This window comes from Venturia canescens, chromosome 10, assembly GCF_019457755.1.
Source record: "Venturia canescens isolate UGA chromosome 10, ASM1945775v1, whole genome shotgun sequence".
In the NCBI taxonomy this organism is placed as follows: Eukaryota; Metazoa; Arthropoda; class Insecta; order Hymenoptera; family Ichneumonidae; genus Venturia; species Venturia canescens.
Window position 1 is genome coordinate 11,632,867 of NC_057430.1, and position 19,448 is coordinate 11,652,314.

At 45.3% G+C, this 19,448-nt stretch overlaps 1 protein-coding gene across 4 annotated transcripts in view; it reads left to right on the top strand.

Moving 5' to 3' along the window:
• LOC122417320 (Krueppel-like factor 6) overlaps positions 1–19,448 on the top strand; it is a 233,535-nt gene that overhangs the window by 92,997 nt on the left and 121,090 nt on the right. Inside the window, exon 1 of one of the 4 annotated variants that reach the window (XM_043430752.1) lies at positions 9,235–9,326. The exons of the other annotated variants lie outside the window; for them this stretch is intronic. Within the exon in view, the coding sequence (XP_043286687.1) occupies positions 9,266–9,326 (61 nt within the window). The 5' untranslated portion in view covers positions 9,235–9,265. Of the gene's footprint in view, positions 1–9,234; positions 9,327–19,448 lie in introns of those variants that run through there. 4 annotated transcript variants of the gene reach the window in all.

Consider the following 19,448-nt stretch of genomic DNA (forward strand, 5'->3'; position numbering starts at 1 on the left):
CTCTTGACAAGCTGCTGCTGCTGCTGCCGCCGCCTTGTTTTTGACGGCCCGCACGCTCCTTCCTTCCCTTGCCTATTCTCTCACTTTTTTATTCCCCCACTTATTTTGAGCCAGTTTTCTTCAGCTGATTTTTATTCCTGCGGCAACATCTTCGCCTCAGTTTCCAACGGTCACTATGGTAACCAGCACTCCCCTTTGCCCAACAACGATCGAGGGTCGCGCGACGCGATGCGTCCGATCCCCCCAGGCACTTGCTTTTACCTCGTGTGTCTCAAGGTCACCCTAAATCTTGCAAGCTAAGCCCTTCCGAGCTAAAAGAAAGGGGGAAATAAGAAAATTGTATTGTTTGGACAGTGGGGCTGCTGGCCCGTCGGGTCGTCGAGGACATTCGTCGTTCTGCTTTTCTTTTTATCGCAGCTTTTCTTATTTTTCTTGAATTCGATGTTCCCGTGTCGTCGAGATTCCTCGGGGGTGCTCTTAAAACTCAATCGATTTTTTCCATCCGCTTCTTCCATTCACTCGACGTCGCAATTTTACTTTTTATTTTTCTATTCCCCCCCCCCCTCCCCCTCCCTTCACTTCGTTCACCAGAGTTCTGATTTTCTGGAGTTTTAGAATTCTTCATTAATTCCTCTCTTCAAGCCTCCGCCCCAAAAGCTTTATGCACTCGCTTTTTTAAAACATTTTTCTTGTTATTACCCCCCGTTTGAACTAACGTATGAAAAATGCCGGAATTATGGCTGCGAATTTTACACTTTATTTGTATTTTTATTTCATCCTCGTGTGTTTACATTGTTGCTGAAACATTAAACGCAGGTGTGCAGGGTTTACTACCTTCGCGAATGCACAAATGTGCTTTCTCGAGACCCTTACGACACGCTCGTACTTTCTCGTGCTAAACTACTCCCGGCCAATGTTTTCTTACCCTCTCTCACTCTCTTCTCCCTCTCCGTCTCTCTCTCTCTCTCTCTCTCTCTCTCTCTCTTTCTTCTCATTTTATTTTTTCTTCGATAAAGTACCTACCAATTGAAAATCGTGATAGAAACGTGAAGAACCATAAAGGAAAGGGCAGAACGATACTATTCCATGGATGGTTTTGCTCTCTTGTTTCTGGTACAGACGCCAAACGACTATTCTCGTTGAAGAGAGCAACGACTCGATTGAATCGGCTTTCGAGGAACTCGACTGCCACCCGAGAGAAGGAGAAAGAAATGGAAAGAGAGAGAGAGAGAGAGAGGGTGCAAGAGAGCTGCTCCTCGTCTTGAGTCGTTTTTCCTCTTCCTCTCTCTCTCTCTCTCTCTCTCTCTCTCTCTCTCTCTCTCTCTCTCTCTCTTTCTTCCTGGAGCTGTAAGAACGTGGGTAGGAAACGATCAAGTTGATCTGCTCGTACAAGAAAAGCTTCGGTCACTGGACCCCTTCTCAACATCTTTTTCCATCTCCGTTTGCACACTTTCGAAGCGCCAACATCTCTCGCGATCTCGTTCGAGGTTCGAGAGCGTTCGGAAGAAAAGGAAAAAAAATACATCTAAGGAGATAGAGATCCGATGAGAAACCTTGAAACTCCGTATTCGGTGGAAGCGAGCGCGCGCGCGCGCGAAGCCTTGGGAATCCGAATCATCAGGAAGTACAGCATATAAATGGGCACCGGCAAATTGAGCGGGAAAAACGATCGAGAAAATTTCTCTTCTCGCTTCGAATTTCTATTTTCGTGTATATCGCGCGACTGGATATCCAGCCAGCCCTTTCCGCTCCCGAGGCTCGCATTGCTATTCCATTAATTAAATCAAAAGCGTTTCGAACTGAAGCCTCGTTGATTGAAATTTCTCGGCGCATGTGCGCCAGTTCAATCCTTTCGGAACAGGTTTTTTGTTTCTTTTTTTTTTTTTATTTTTATTCCAAGCGCCGCAATGAACCTTTTCGTACGATTAATCACTTTTCCCTCATTTTATTCTTCGTCTTCGCAATTGTTGAAAGAAAACCCCACGAAAAAATGCTCATCACGAATCGCGAAGAAAATTCGCATGGAAATATTGTACGCGCTATGAAAATATGAAGTTGCGTCGTCGCCTTTAGACGCCACGGATTTCCAGGCATGTATTCTTGTGCAAACACACGCAAATATACACACACCGAAGCGCGTACAGCGAGTGCATTACTCGTTCCTAAACGAGCAGTCAGCCGGATTACGACGTTCTCGACGGTGGTTCGTGCGGATTCTCATCACACCCGAGACACTTGCAAGTTTCCAAGGGTTTGACGCGTTTCCCCTCTCGCTCCTCTCTTCATCTCTCGCTCTTTCTCTCTCTCTCTCTTTGTATGTGAGTTTCATATCCAAATTCACGAGCAGGGCCGATCTAATGGCGAGAGAACTTAGCCCTGGCAGGGTCCGGTGGTGCTGCCTCTCGGATTAGTCGCACGTGCTTTGCGTGCGTGCGCATATTTTACAACCTTCGTGAATACATATTTATGCAGCATATACGTATATTCGCCGCCGCAGGTTCTCACCAGCAGCGCACCGGGCCAAAGAAGGGTGAACTTTGTTTGGACAGATTTCGCGGATATGACGCGCCCGCGCCCGCAAACTTTCTATATACTCGGTGTATTCGACATTTACCCCTGCACATTATGTGACGTATGACAGGGGGGGCTTGGAGCAGGGCGAGGACGAAAAAGCCCTCTGACCCCATCAACGATACACTGGACAGTGTGTTAAACAAGCCCCTAATCCACACACGCTGCCTGAAAAGTAATTAAGTCCGAACGCAAATGAGATCAACGAAGAATTTATACAGCCTGCGCGGGCCAGCCCGCTTTTCGGGGGCTCAAAGTACTGCTGTGGCGGGACGCTAACGGAAATGAAACTCGAATGACTGATTCATTTTTAAGTACTTTTTTTCATGCCTCTACTTTCACGATCTTTATGCGTTGGCTAATGATTTCATTTGACTCGATAGTTTCGGAAGCTCTTACGAACCCGGAAAAGCACCGAGCAGAGGCTATAAATATAAATCCACGAGACATTGAGCTTTGGGTAGAAAATATAAAGGGGGGTGGAAATGAGAGAGAAAAAGAGGAAGAGTCACGAATGCGGTGTTGGAACGACGACTCTCGAAGCAGAGGGGCTCGAAGAATGAAAAAGAAGCCTCTTTCGACTACTACGATTCGAGAATACTCGCCGATGACTTTTCGTTTTATCGTTTTCATTTCTTTGTTTTTTTTTTTTTACTTTTGCGTCAACTGTCTCACTCGGACGCTACAGTCTCCTCTCCCGTCTCTGTGTGTGTGTGTGTGTGTGGTGTTCTCGTGCGAGGGCCGTGATCTCGCGAGGGAGGCCAGAGATATTGGCTGGGGTAGAAAAAAAACGGGATGCCCGGCCTGGGGATGAATGGTGGCCGTACGATAACCTGGAAGAGGGCACAGTTACAACCCTCTCTTCGCCCTCCTCCGTCCCTCTTGCTGACTCGCTGAATGGATGGACTCGGGAGTATTTCCTAATGACGAGACGAGAGGGTGAAAACGGACGAGGCTCCTCGTCGGCTTGGCTTCGGGGATGAGCGCTCGGGAGAATGAGAAAAAATGAAAGAGGGCGAACGACGAAGGGACGGGGGAGGAAGAGAGGGCTGCTCAACGATTTCTGAGAGGGCACTACGCTCGTAGATACTTGCCTTGGTATAGCTGTAGCTTAGGCTTCGTTGTAGTGGTGAATCGACGGGACCACGGGGCTTTCTCCCACGCGAAAACGGTCGATACGCCGATGTACTAATGACCCGTACGGAGTCGGGCCAACAGACTGTTGGCTAGACACGATGGCACCGTCAACGAGCAAGTTACTCGCAGTCACTTTGCCCTTTCTATATCCTCGCTGTCCCAACGTGTACAGCTATTCCAAACCCTCCTCTCTTCCTTCCCTCTCACTCTCTTACTCTGCCCTGCTTTTCATCCCCCAATTATAAATTGAATTAATCTCCGTTCGCCCTTGCCAAAATATTCCTGCAGATTTTCATCTCTCTGAGATGCAAATTGAGAGTTGCAGGCAGTTTGCCTCGGTGCTTCTCCACTGGGGAAACTGCCCCGGGTTTTTGCATTTTTCATTCTCAGCAGGTGATTATGGTGTGTGAGTGTGCGCGTGCGTGCCTTGCAGCGCAACCTCATATCGATACAAGAAATAAGTTTATCACTTTGCTCTCATTTAATGCTCGTTAAACAAATTTATGTCTCGTTCTATTGGATTTTGAGTCATCGTCGTTTAAAAATCGTAAATTGGCTCATCGCAAATGGTTAACCGCTAATTCCTTGCGGTCGAATCGCGGATGTTGAGAACCCGGAAGAGCGAGAGAGAGAGAAGACTCGAAGCGCCTCTCTTCTTCATTAGTAATAATTAGTAATGGATAGGTCGCTCCGGGGTGATTCTCGTTAACCACTTAAACCGCAGCTTCAGGCATTCCAGTTACAATTCCAGTCCCCGGCTCCCTCTCTCCCTACCTCCATTTCTCCTTTTAGCCTCCCCCCCTCCCTTCTTTCTCTCCCACTTTTACCGTCTTTCTCTCTCTGCTCGAACGTTTAAGACGCTCGATTTACCTTACCACTTAATATCCTAAGACTATTAGGCTCTCAACATTCGAGGCCCTTTGAATCCTCGATCGGTAACGGGCATGTTTTTAGTCACAAGTGCGTTGGCCTTCTTGCGAGTAGTGGAAAAAAAACGTTGTAAAAATCGAATTTTCGTAAGAATGATCGCGACAAAATGAGGTACTTAAGAAAATATTTTACTTTTCATAAGCTTTAGAAAGTTTTGCCTGTTCCTTTTGTCTTTCGTAATTAAGCACGGGTGTACGATTCGTGAGGTGATAATTTTTGTCACTTTTGGGGAAAAAAACATTTTGCCAGAACTCTAAAATTCGTTGGCTTGTACTTTCTCTATCTCGTTTCTCATATGTAACCGATAAAAAGAAAGAAAAAATATAACAAGAATTTTCCTCAAGTCAGCTTTTAAATCAAATAAAAGTCTCTTTTCAACCGGAAGTTGAGATGTTTTCGAAAGAGTACACAAAGTTAATTGGACTCGAACTCGAGTACGATGCTCCCGTTCGATTAGCATTCGAATTATCTCCGAAATAAAGTTTTCTTCAGAAGGGTTGATAGTTTTGTGAATTCGAATCAATTCCGATTTGGAGTTGTAATTGATTGTTGAAAAATTCTATGGCAGACTCGAACGCTTGCCATCTGTAAAAGACTAATGAAAATGGTTGTCTATCGTTCTCGAGTTATAATTAGCCAAACATACGGATAGCCCGGCAGTGAGCTTTATTTATCCTCAAACATTTCCATTAATCCAGAGGGATACATCGAAAAACGATTCACGAAGAAAGAAGCTGTACACTCAAATCCATGCGCTACGTCGTTTTTTTTTTTTTTCAACGAAACAGAAAGATGATTTTTTTTCTAAACCGTTGCACGTTCCTCCGATTATTTATCGTCGTATCCGGTTCTCCGTCCAGGCGATATTTCGGAGTAAGGGTTTTGAAAAAAGCCACATGTGCCCACTCCAAACAAAACCCTCGTCTTTTAACTCTTCACCCTTCGCGGGCGCTCCTCCCTCGCTTTTTCCACCGTCTAAAAAACAACTTTCGAAACATTCTCCCAGACTCTCCTGTTCCTTTTCCTTCCCCCCACCCCTCCCGCACTTATAACCACTCAATCACCGACTTTTAGCGTCTCGAACGAAGCACCCCACTCGAAAGTTGTGGCAACGTTGAGAAAAAGCTTCCTGGATTTATCTCCCAAATATAGGTTCTTTCAATATTTTTCTATCACTCGAAAAAAACTGTACCGAATGTGCCCATTGGATTCGCAATTGTTTCGCGGTGTCGCAGCCCTGTCATCTCGACTTTGCTGCCCCCCCCCCCTCGCTGCCGCTCTCCTCCTCTCGCAGAAACCTACCAACCTACCGACCCAGCTTCCTCGGCTGCTCTCAAGCCGGCCACTGTCGATCCCGGAAGTGTGTGACGTCACGCTCATTGTAACATCCCGTGGCTGCTGGCTCGGACGAGCTTTACTACCGCTACGACTGGCATTACTCCTTAATAAGTCTACGTAATATATCTACACACGCATGAATGCTCTATGTATAAAACATGCTCCGGCGCATAACCGTGGACGCATCTCCGAGTGTTTCGCTCCCTCTGGCTGCACGTGTGTACACAAATATCGCTACACGACTTTCTGTTACTCCCGCGGATATTCTTTCACTCCTTTTCCCGAGATCTTTCTGTTCGAATGTGTGCATAAGCCTGTGCACTTACGCCCACGTATGTACCGATCCAGCTCGCGCGCACGCTCTTTTTTTTTCTTCTCGGTCTTCCACTTGCTCCATTTCGTGTCCCACGGCCCGTAACCCGGACTCGACCTCGTCCTTTCTTCGCTCTCTTCTCCCTCCCTCCCTCTTTCCGCGCTGTGGGCCTCTTGAGCTTTCTCTCTTTTCGCGTTGCGTGTGCACGGCGAGACGGTTGCTTATCTTCCATTAGGACGCGTGGCCCGGCGAGACGGACGGGGAAACGGAGTCGAGAGAGCGACGAGAAAGAGAGAAGGGGACGAAAAAATACGCAGATACATTGTGTATCGTGCTGAGAGTCCGCGGAAATGTATGTACGCAGGAGAATTTCTTCGTGCGTTGCGCTCGTGAAAGAGCCGGGAAAGGGTTGGGGCATTACAGGTCGGGGCGGGGCGGGGGACGAGGCTTACGCGCTTGTTCGTAATGAGCGTGCGAGTAGGAAGTTACCGTTCGTTACGCTCGTGCTCTTTCATCTCCTCGCTCTCTTCCTTTCCTGCTTTTTCATTCATTCTCTCTCGCTCTCCCCTCGCGCCCGGTCTTTTGCACTTTGCTCTTGCTGCGTAACATTGTCTCGTTGGATATACGGTACCTTTTGGATGTATGCATGCGCTCGCGGCTCTCTCCACCTGCGGCGAGTGTGTGTCATTTCTCGTTCCACTGTCGCGTCTTCCTTCCTTCAGCAACCGAGCGCGCAGTTTTATTTGGACCTCCGGCGCGCTCTGCTCATACGACGAGCAGGCTTTTCGAAATTCTCCGACATTATTGTTGCGCAGATATGTGTCAGGGTCGTTGAAAACATTTTTGGACGAGTCGATAAATTTTTACGGGGATCGTGATAAAAAGACACATTTTTTAAATACGATTACGGAAGATCGAGAGAGAAACTGCTCGAAGTCGGTTCACGCTTTATAGTGAGAAATTGCAGCTGCAAAGACCTCGAAAAAAGGACACAGGGAGATGTAAAATAGGAGGGGGGAAAAAGGAGTGAACTGTAAAGATTACAGTCACAATTTTTATCCTAACGTGCCTGAGGTCAAAGCTCGCCTCTCGCTTTTCATTTCCTCTCCCTCGTTTTCTTTTCTCTTCCCCCCCCGCCCCCCCCGCCCCGTTGTTTCTTTCTTTTTTCCCGCATGCGAAAAGTAGTTCATCCTACTGCGAGAACAGCGAGGAGCACACACCGCCAGCCCTATTTCTTCAGTGCTTTTTAGGTAGCCTTTCAACCACTCTCAGGATTCTTATCTCAGTTTTCTCGCCCCTTTTCTCACTCCTTTTTTAACCTTTTCTCTGATACGGTTTTGTGTGGGAGCGTAAGCAAAAGCCACGACGAGAGCTCCTTCGGGCTCTCTTAAACCCGTCGAGATGTATTTTTACATTATTTTTCCTGAAAAAGGAACTTCACCGTAACAGTGAAGTTTTCTCGGTTCATTTTTGTGAGTTTTTAACTATTTTCCCCTCCTCAAAAATCCAACTCACAGAGACCTCCGAAATGAGGCGAAGGGGGCGCCAAGAGAATGGTGGAAACGACGAAAGATAATTTCCTTTAGTCGCCTGTTAATAAATTAATTCGAATCTTTATTGTCCACATTTTAATTCTGAAATAACGATCGACTATTTTAATCGAAAGTTCGATTCAATGACACGGATTCTTCGCCTTCGTTCATGAGCCCGTTTCGTAACAATCGAGGATATTGACCGTGTGACGTTTTCGAGCTCGACCAGGCCACAGCACGTGGCGGAAACACCTCGTCACGAAATCTCTAATAGCCCTGAACCGGAACGCGTTTCATGCAATTTCCTCTCGTTCGGCCTGAAGGATCGTGTCTCTTTTTTAATCTCCGTCATTGCATGACACGAATCGGCGTAAAACTACGCAACGGCGTGAGTATAGTCATTGAAGAACCTTAATAAAATCTTCAAAAAAGTTTGACCCAGTTTTATCAATATTCCACGAAAATTTTTCCTCGACTCAGTCACGACTCTATAAAAATATAATTGCCGTCGAATTTTCTCTTCGCAATCCCACCTGCTTTCGGGGAACAATTAAAAATTCTGATAAAAGACGTAAAACGTAAAACATGAAAACAAAATGGAGGTCAGTGGGCGATAAGAGAGTGTCAATTACCCGAGAGTGATTTCTTATCATTGTCGGATTTCATGGTGTACCGATATAAACGTTATCGTATCTGTAACGAGCAGTAAACAAGAGGGAGAGGCAAGTAGAAAAAGAGGGCGAGAGGAGGGGGGGGGGAGGGGGGGGGGGGGAGAGAGGAAACGAGAGACAAATAAATCTGTTGGAGAGGACGAGGGCGATTCATTCAACCTGCGATGCGTGTTTCGAGGGTGCCTAACCAAGCGAATCGGACGTTTGATAATATTGTATATATATATAGACATATTAATGACGCGTGTATGTACGATGGACGTAGAAAGAAAGAAAAAAATTGGAAGGATGCATTTCCATTTTCATTGTTCACTCGTGAATAAACATTTTCAGGCAAAAATTTAACTGCGGCGTTATCCCTCCCACGCTATCATATTTATATACATATTTGTACATATTCATTATACATATTTATACGTGTGTTCACTCTAGTGGGCTTTTACTTTTGCTCGTTTTTTCACTTCACCCCCCCCCCCCCCCCCCCCCCCCCGTCTCCTTTGAATCCGTTCGCGTAACATTGTCCAATTACAACGTTCAATCAACAAACCCCGAATGCATATTCTCACTCGCGCTACTTTATTTTTACGTAAATATAACGAGTACATTTTTTTCGATTTTTCGCCACTCAAATATTTGTCGCAGGAAACTGATTTTTCATACGCGTTTTTTTCCATTTCTGTCGTCGCTGTAAACACACGTGCAACGAAATAAAACTAATTTTGTTCTTCTTTTATTTGTTTCAGGTAATTTAAAAAAAAACTACTCCATTTTCAATGACACGATGCGAAATTGGTTTTTTCAATTTTGACCAATACACCGCTGACAAGCCTTTGAGTGAGTAACTTTTCAGTGACGAACTTTTCACCATCGTTTCCAACGGTTTTATCCCCATATGTTTAATCTGTGAGCAAGCAAACGAAATCGAGTTTTTCACTATTCCGAAGGCCGTCAGTTAATCCAGTCTTTTTGGACTTTCGAAGAGACTTAAGGAGTTTCGGTACAAAAGTCTAAATGTTAAGAAATTGATGAAATTTGGTGATAATGTTCTTCAACATCAAGTGCGAAAACACAAATTTTTTCAAAATTTTTTTCTACTTAGTTATCGAGTAATTACGCATTAAAGCAGATTTCTTATGCCCGGAATGTATACCTATATATATGGAAACGCTATGCTTATACACGTGAACTTTAGTGATCAATTACTCGATAACTGTGTAGAAGAAAAATCTTAAAAAATTTGTATAGTCAAATTTGGCACTAAAGAATATGTTCACCAAATTTTATAAAATTCTGAACTTTTTGAATTTTTTAATTTTTTTAGCATGGGTTAGCATGGCAACATTGTATCGCCTGTACCGAAACTCCTTAAATTTTGAAAATAAAGAAAACTCGAATAATGTCGATTTTTTTTTTTCCTATGATAGCGTCAATCGTGAAAGCCACGAAGAGAATTGAATTTAAAGATGAATGAGCCCGAGTAATAACGCACCGGCGGTCTGTGTATGCTCGGTATAGAGAAACAGAGAAAGAGCATGTGGTGAGAAGAAGTAAACGCAGCATGGCAAATTTCCCGTCCAATTTCGCATCCAAGCAGTCGCAGCTGCCGTTGAAGTCTTAAATCAATTGCTGCTCGGTCTAAGGTTGCACTCAACTCTATAATTAGTTGGGAAAACCTCCTTTTACCCCCCCCCCCCCCCCCCTCCCCTCCTACCCCTTTTGCGCCCGCTTTGAACCACGTGGCTTAGTTGCTTGTACAACGAGAGGAGAGAGAGCCTCGAGTCACAACTCCTCCATGTTGGATTTAATATCTTAACACCCCTTTAACGCGCCTCGAAATTCGTCCCGTCTTGCCGGCAAGCGCCAAGAAACTTCATCCGTAGCCTTCGAGGTACTTTTAACCCACTCCCCAACCCCTCGCGCGCTCTCTCTTTCTCTCTCTCTCTCTCCTCGTTTTGCCAAAACTCATCGAAACTCGTCGCACCCATCTGTATCTTGTATACTTTTCCATAATTTTACGTTTCTCCTGATTTTCTAAAGAGCCAAAAACGTCGTTGGCCTGAAGACGAATGGTAGCAAAGTTGGCTCACTTTGATTATATTCGCTATTTTTACTGAACACGGTACAATCGGAATCGATCGTTCCGCAGGAGCCGTTGACCGAATGCCGCTCTCTCTTTCATTTCATTAATCAAAAGCTTTGCAGGCCAACGTTTTTTTTCTACCCTCGATTTCTGATCGATCTCAGAATATTATCTTCCCGGATTCGTTTCGTTTTGGCTGTTACGTTTCCCCCTCCTCCCCCCCCCCCCCCTCTCGCCACAATTCACTAAATTTTACTCATTTTCTTTCTTCTTCTATTCCAATAAAATTGAGAAGAGTATCCCAAATGAATCTGTGAATCTCATTCGTGCTTGCAGGGGGCGCTGCTCGATTTCTTTCAATCATTAGTCCCGTAGCACCCCCCCCCCCCCCCCCCCTCCGGGGGTGTGACAATCGCGACACGTTTCTTTTCTTTCCCTACGGGCGTAATTAGTCTTCGTCACTGACGAATGAAATCGGTTGTTCGCCGAGAGAAAAGCCAGCGTAGCAATAAGGGGTAGTTTGAGGGTCGGAGGGTCCAGCTGGAAACGGAAAATTGCCAGAATATTCTCACTCGCCTCTGCCCCTCGTTCTCTCCTCCTCCCTTTTTGTATTCCCATCCTCCGGCTATTTTTCTCTCGCTCTCGTTAAACGATCTTGAATAAATGTTCAAAGATACTGAAAGAACGGAGCGCTCTGCTACCGCGATCATCTCGATGAATTTTTCTTCTCCCTTTTCGTCCTCATCGACCCTCGCTACAGAGTAAATCGAGCCAAATTTATCCAACGCCCTTTACCTCTCCGCTCCATTTATATACGCTGGAATCCAACTCTGTCCATCTTCGATCGTTAGTCCATCCGATCCTGCTCTCCCCCGCGTTTCTCTCGGCCCCTCCAGCGGGGCTGCTCGCCCTGTTATACGAAACGCAATTAGTCTTGGTCACCGGGCTGCTGAAATCAGGTTCGCAACAGACTCTATCTGGTCCGAACAGTAATGGCGGGGAGCTTCGGACAAGGCAAAGCCTTGGGAACGCAGCGGGAAGCCGCCATTTCCACTACAAACATGACCGACCGTGCGCGCCCGTACAAAACGGTCGAATTTCATTTTTCTCCGGAATTTTCAGCGTTCCGGGTTGAACGAGTATAATCGGATTTTTATTCGTCCTCGAATGTTTTCAGCTTCCGTCAATATTTCAATCGACACGCCGATCCTAATCTCCCGAGCGCTTCGAGATCCTCGTCTTCGCGATGTTTCGTGATTTACGAGGTAATTTTTCAATCCCAATACCCCCAGTCTGCCTTGCGCGCGCGCACCCGCACGGAGAGATAAGTCGTTGTCGATTGTATCGAACAAAAGAGCTGAAGGGATGAGGGATGAATGCGCAGGGGGCTGTGTTGAGTCGAAGATCGATCACGCTTCTAATTCGGGGGCGCGCAACGATCAACGAAAAGAATTCGAGATTCGGTCGCGATCGACGTGTTGCCGAGCGTTGAGAGTCGCGAGAGAGCTGGACGCGTCTTAGGAGACTCGCAGTCGCAACCCTTGGAGCTCGCCCCTCGCCTATCACCGGCCAACCCCATTTTGGCCAATCGCTTTTATAAAGACGGAATATTTGAGGCCCCTGTCGTCACCTCAAGTATTTCAGTTTCGAAAGGTCATCCGGCCGACTCCGAGCTGGACGGGATGATTTATAAAAAGATTTATCCATCAAGAATCGAGAGGCCGAAGGGTCGCGATGTCGGGGATGAAAGCAGAGTCGCTCGGTCCAGCTCGCATTTCCCCCAAATGCCAAAAATCCGTGAGGAACGGGTCACCCAAATTGATCCACTTTCAGAGCCAACTGTCGCGCCGCGACCTCCTCCATTTTTCGGCCGCACTTTTTTCTCTCCGCATCCCCCCCTCACTGCCTTAACACCATTTTGACACTTGAGGGGGCTCCATTCTGACGCTAGTTCGACAATCCATGCCCAGGGGCTTCCCTGCGTACATGGCCCGCGCGTTGATCGCGATAATTATCCGCTTGGTAAAAACATCTGTTGGCCCACATGCTCGCTCATGTCTCTTTCCTCTAAAATTATATCGAGCCTCGAAAAATGTATGAACGTTCAGTCCATACTTTTCAAGTCTACACCATGATAAACGCTTTTCTTCTATCAAAAGCTTCGAGTTTCCCCGATTCCCAATTTTTTAACGATTTTTCCTGATTAAATATGATTTTTGCAGACACAATATCTCTAGAGAATTGCACAGGGATGCGAGCCAAAGATGCCGAGGTAATTATCCACATACACACGCACAGAGGTACTCGAACTGATACGATCACGTTTAAGGAGCTTTGCTCTTCGACCGTGATAAATTTCGTTTATCGTCAGAGTCTACTTGACGTTTCCTCTGATCGGAGACTCTCCCTCCCTATCGCTCTTTCTCTTGGTTCTCCTTTGGTATCATTCTCCAGAAGCGATTCGATCGTCCGACCTTATTAGATATCGACAACTCCGCAAGCTTGTACACCATTCCGTGAATGCACGTGTGTGTACGTTGACTTTGTACCCGTCTACGTACGTACAGCATCGATGTATAGTATATTCTTTGAACTGTGTTATTGGCTACGAATGCTACAAAACGCTTGGCACGAGAAGAGCAGCATCTCCTCGTCTTCCGATAATTACTCCTATAGACCAATCGCATTGTCTTTGATCGTTGAGCGCTTCACGTACTTTATTAAATACCATTCGTCGATATCGCTCCCCGCAATACAAACTCTTCTCCTCCCGCACGTATCGGTACTAACAGTTAATTACTAATTAACCGTCTAATGTACAGCTAAAAATTTCAATTATTATTTCCAATTACTCCATATGCTTTTAAGCCAGTCGTAATTGTTTACGAACATTTCGGTTAATTTGATCGAAAATTTTACGCAATTCAGTGACAATTACATTTTCCAAAGTTCCGAGCTCTCTTTCTCTCTCTCTCTCTCTTTCTTTCTCTCTCTTTGATTGTATGATTCGAGATTTCGAATGACTTATCACTTGCTTTTGTTTCTTTTATTGTATTTTCACTTATGTTTTGGCTTATTTTTCATTTTATTTTACTTTATTTTGTTATTATTTAAAGTATTTTATTTTATTTTGTTGAATTTTCTTTGCAAATGAATTAATTGGCGAAAAGTTGATACTGAGTCATATCTTATCAAACGAAAATTTCTCTCTCTCTCTCTCTCTCTCTTGCTACACTCGTTCAACTCCCAGATTTTGCTGAGTAGCCTCGTTGTAACGTGTGTGCATTGTAACTCCACCCATCTCGAGCTTTAGGTAAGAAAAAATACAGAAATAGCAAGCCAAAAAAACGAATGGAGCTTCCATCTTTATTTCTCTGTCATGTTTGCTTCGACGAACGATTTATGTGGCTTCTACATCGAGTGTGCTCCGAGGCTTCTACGTTTAATGGCTTGTCTTTGCTCTCGTATTGTTTAACAAATATCGATCCTTGAGGCATATACGTGTGTTATGTTCGTGTAGAATATGAGGATAGAGCTGGAAGGAACTCGAAGAAATAAAACAAAGCTTGAGGGATTTTTTTGTCAAGGAGATACTGTTGATTATTTGGACTGCTCCTTATTTTCATCTCCTCACAATGCTTCCATCTTTGACTCGGGCCCTATTCATTTGTATTGACTCCTGCGTGTGTTCGCATGCTCCATAGCTTTGAAACTTTGTTAATCGATGCTGAAGTCGTCCGCCTCGTGTCGAGGATAGCGCGTACGACGAAAAATCTATATTTACACGCATTTTTTATTGATGCACGTTGAGTTAATCAGGGAAGAAATCGTGGGAGGGAGGCAACGCAAGGTAAACGTGAGGATAGAAGAACGGACGTGAGGGTACTCGAGAGAAAAACACAAACCAAAAGCAGAAGGGCGCGGGGCGGAGGGGGGAGAGGATGAGAGAAGAAAGCAGGAACTCTGAGGGCTTGGAAACATGGTAAGAAAACAAGATGAAATGTGGTAACAGGGTCAGGCTGCCAGCGACGTTGCCACGTCTCTATAAATCCGATGGATTCTTTCGAGAAGTATAGAAAGAAAAGTAAAATAAAGTCTCCCTCATAACATCTTGGAAAAACGTATAAACTTTCCTCCACCGAGCTCTTCGTATTTAGTATTATTCTTTGTTTTCTTTATCTCATTAATGATACGTCGAAGATTTTTTTCTAACCGAGCTCGACGTGCATGATAATGAAGAATCGTAATTGTAGACTTATTGTTGAATTACAAAAAGTTGGCAAATTTACTGATTGACGAATGCAAACACAATTTATCCGGGGTTGTATGCGCGCCAACAGGATGAAAATTATTATTTTTCAATATTCTCACTGAGCATCTTGGAAATATCGTCGTTTTTATGTAATCTCGTCGCTCGTCCTAGTTTTTCCTCAACTTTATTCAACGATCATAGTGTCTATATAGATACGTGCGCTTGTGAAATATAATCGATCACTCGACTGTGGGTGCGCAGTACAAAGGCTTGCTTAATGAAGTGCAGACGTTTACACCTGTGCTTGAGTGCTCTTCAATTCTGACATTAATTTCCCAGAGCTCAAGACGCGCGCGCGCGCGCGCTCCAGGCGAACAACTGACGCGTCAAGTTTTTTCTTTTCATCCCAATTGTTGCACCATATTTAGCCCCTGAATAGGCCCCGTCTCCCTTTTTCTTCCCCCTCCCCCCCCCCCTCTCTCTTACTCTTTTTCTCCTGGGTGTGAAGCACCAGGAGGAATAAAAAGGAGGAAAAGTGAAGGAGGTTAGGGAACGATTCTTTAGAATACACACTCCAGAAGGTCTCTCCCTCTTTATTTTTCATCCCCGCACTTTTTAGTCCTCTCGCTTTCTCTCTCTCTCTCTCGAGCGTGTTGTGCCATTGAGTTCTGCGGTCTGTCACTGTTATGAATTGAGTTATTACACACACCATGTGTTCCTCACACCTTATTCTCGAGGGAGCTAAAAACGGGGGTTCGATCACTTTGCATTATCATGTTTTACAAAAAAAAAAAATGCACCCCCCTCTCTCTCGATTTGTCGCGTTCGTAGTTTGCTCTCGAAAAGAATTTTCGCTCGCACACATACACCGGAAGAACTCTCGTCTCACCGGCGGCACACTTTAGATACCGTTGAAGAAAGTCTCGTGCTTTTTTATTTCTTTTTTTTTCTTTCTTCTTCTTCTTCTTTTTCAAGCCATTTTCTCCCGGCTCTTCGTGAAAATAAGAAAAAGTGTGGCAATCTAGTCTGCCAGGGAAATCGGCGCTTTAGTACGCGCTATGCTTTTCTTGAGGACGAAATAAATTTACGCGCGATGATACACATCAACAACGAAGAAATGCTAAATGTTGGTGTTGAAACGCAACGGCCCGCAGGGATAAAAAGACATTTGGAATAACCGTGACGATGAAAATCACGTGGTAAATCGCTCGCACAAAACCTCTCCGGTAGCTCGAACTTATAAATACTCTTTCGCTTGGTTTTTGTCTCCTGTTACGAACGTATACACCTCACGAAGATGCGAGTTAAAACGTTGTAATATCAGCGTAATTATAGATCATTATATCGCGAATAAAACGAGCGTTTTTTGCTCTCCTCGCCCGCTTGTCTCCGGCTCTGCTTTCCCTCTTCGTCTCCCTTCGATTTTTTGCCCCTCTTCTGTCTATCCTTTTTCTTATACTCTTGAATACTGAACAACACTCGGGCATTCCGCGGTACAAGATTAATGAACGCCGATGAGAGAAACAGTCCTTTGGATACTGAGCGAGAGAAGGAAAGCGCGAGCTGGATATTTTAAGGGGTTATGAGAGGCGGGCAAGGCGAAAAAGTCTCTCTCTCCCTCTCTCTCTCTCTCTCTCTCGTGTCTGATGAAAAGGCTTCCAAATACGGTGCTCGGGACGCCCTCCGGGCACCGCCATCCGCATCATGAATGATGCAACGTGTATGCTCTCCGTACGTTCATATTATATGGACATATATCTATACATATGCCCGCGTATATTCCTCTTTTACTACAGTCTCTGATATTATAAATATATAGGAAACTTGAATTTACAGAGCCCCATTGCATTTATGTTCCATTCACAACGCGTTACGAGATTCACGTTTTTCATCGCGGTAGATCGCATGGTTTTCCGTTTCACATTCACTCGAATCCAAATTTCGTGTACAGGCAGCCATGAGACTTGAATTTTTCAATGCTCTCGAGAGCTGTGGGTCGTTTTCAACAATTTTTGTTTCACTTTTTTTTCCGGTTACTTTCTTGAATTGACTATGGGACGGTGGTAACAATTTTTTTATTGGATTTTAATCTGAAAGCCGTCAAAGACCGCGAAGGAGATTTGGGGAATCAACTTTCGAGATGGATATTCGAGAAAAGCGCCCGCGTCTCCTCGAATTTTAATACATTTTATTCCCGTTCCCCCGCCTCCCGGGCCCGCTCATTTCGCTCGATCTCGAGGACGAACTTGACACATCGGAGGGTCTCAAGTTAGTCTTCTTGCGATGGTGTCTAAAAAGTCTGAAACTTGCCAGAAGGCTCTCTCGTTCGTGTGCGGCTCCGCCGGGAACACACTCACGTTTTTCGTTTCTTTTTTTCTTCTCCTTGTTCTTCGTGTGTGTGTGTTTTTTTTGTTTAATTTTTTTAGTTTTCTTCCTTCGCTTTCGCCCCGATCACTGACATTCGTTCATTTTTTTCCAGAGTTTGTTTCTGTTCCTCGTTATCAGACGTCATCTCGTTCGCTTGACCGTGTCGCGTTTCAAAGACGTAGATTATAGAAAAATGGAGACACGAAGAAAGGGGCGACGTACAAGTTTTTGGATTTTCTCCAAACTTTGGCGGATGAGCCTCGGTCAATTTATATTTTTATTTTCCTTTCCTTTTTCCACATTATTTCTCAGGAAATGTAATTACTGTTGAAGCGAACAACGATAAAAATATTGGGCTTTTTCGCCTCTCCTGATCGAGGAAAACTGGAAAAACTTTTTGTTACTCGCAATCGAATAATTTTGTAATCGGACCGAAGCAGTCTCGTTTCCTCCCTCAGTACTTGCGTATAATCGATTAAATTTATATACTCATGTACATTTATAGAAAATTCGAGAAGATAAAATTGCAAAGAAACGTTTTGCAAGGAAGAATTTCACTCCGAGAGTTCGAGATCCGAAAGAGGAGCGCGCGCGCGCGCGTACACACGGAAGAGGAAGCGGTTTTTCCTGTTTCGTCTCGGGCGACACATACACGCACTCTGCGGACGCGCACACCAACATATCCGTCCGGATGGCTCTATAGATATGTATAAAAGCGAGAAACTACTTGGGTGAGCTCTTTCCTCTCGCTGCGCGCGGCTCTTTCCCATATTGAAAGTTGTACGTTACCTGGGCGCGTATCACACGCTTCTCATGGATGTACTCATGAACGTTCTCACGTGTATTTTTATCCCCACAGACTCGCACACTCTCGAGAAATTCAACTTCGTACGCCGAATTTTACGTTCACCAACAGGCGTGTGTGTGTGTGTGTGTGTGTGTTCGTGTGCAAATAGAAAATCGTGATTTTCTGTGCTAGCACATTCGAAGATACGCGCGCGGTGAAATTTTTCGCGAGTTTTCTCTCGCGTAAAGAGGCCACGAGATACCGGGATCCGTCTCTTCCTCTTTCCCGGTGTCTCTCGGCCTCTTTCTCTTTCTCCTCTTCTCGAGAGAGGGAGGCAAGTGGAGGAAAAAAAAGATGAAACGAAATAAAAAAGGCCTCCGAAGTGGTTGTAGAATAGGTGAATTCGAGTTTTCCTTCTGCGCCTTCCTAGCGTGACGCTTCCTCCTTCGACGTCGACACACGCGTTCGTCTGCGGGAGAGTCTGCGTAAAATCCTCTACTTTCCCATGCGACCGGCGAGATCGTCGACAAAGCATTTTCGATACTCCCCGCGCGACGCCTTATGTCTTATCCCCCAGAATTTTCGCTCCCTTATTTGCCTGCTTCTCTTCCCCGTCGCTCGCCTGCAACGTGTGCACTTTCGGATGCATTCGAATCCCCGATTCGCGGCGTGTTTTCATTCTTATTTATCGTCCGTCTCCCCCCGCGGCCGCCTGCTCGGGCACCGCGAAACACAAATTTATCCGGGAATTTTCGATCGCTCCCGGAATCCGCGAAGGTGCGCGTTTCATCCTCGAATTCTCTGCGCGCTATAAAATCTCGCGATATCTTTGCTCCCGCAAGTGCATCGCTCCGCCTCTCACTGTCCCCTCGGCGAGCAAAAATTTCTGCATTATTATTACAACGCTCGGGGTTGAAAAGTTCGAACGAAAAAAGTCAAACGGAGGCGCGAGAACGAGGATAAATTTCTAGCCAAATGGGAGCAAAAACACATGGACGACCCACTCAAAACCCAGTGAAGAGTGCTCACCGTTTTTTCTCTATCCAACATACACCCAGCCGAGTGTGTGTGTGTGTGTGTATGCTTTTTGTTGTTGTGTGTTGTATGAACAAGGCCGCACATTGAGAAAGAAAAGACGCGGGAGGACCGGCTCGATTATTCGCCCGAGTGGCCAGCCAGTTCCCTCCACTATTACAGACAATGTTGCCAGTCACTTTGCATATAACAGTCGTAGCTTGTAGCACAGTACGCGCATCCGTACACACATGTACGTATACGCTTGAGCCTAACGTCACGTACTCTCGAGCGTAGTTTCTACGCGTTGTCTTTTTTCCTCCTCCGCTAAGTGTACCTCGTTTTCTCAGTCTCGTTGCAAGTGCACGGGGTTTATATATAGACTGACTAAAATTGAGCAAGAAAGGGCGCTCGATACTCGGGATTTTAACGCCATCGAGCTACATTTTACGCCCT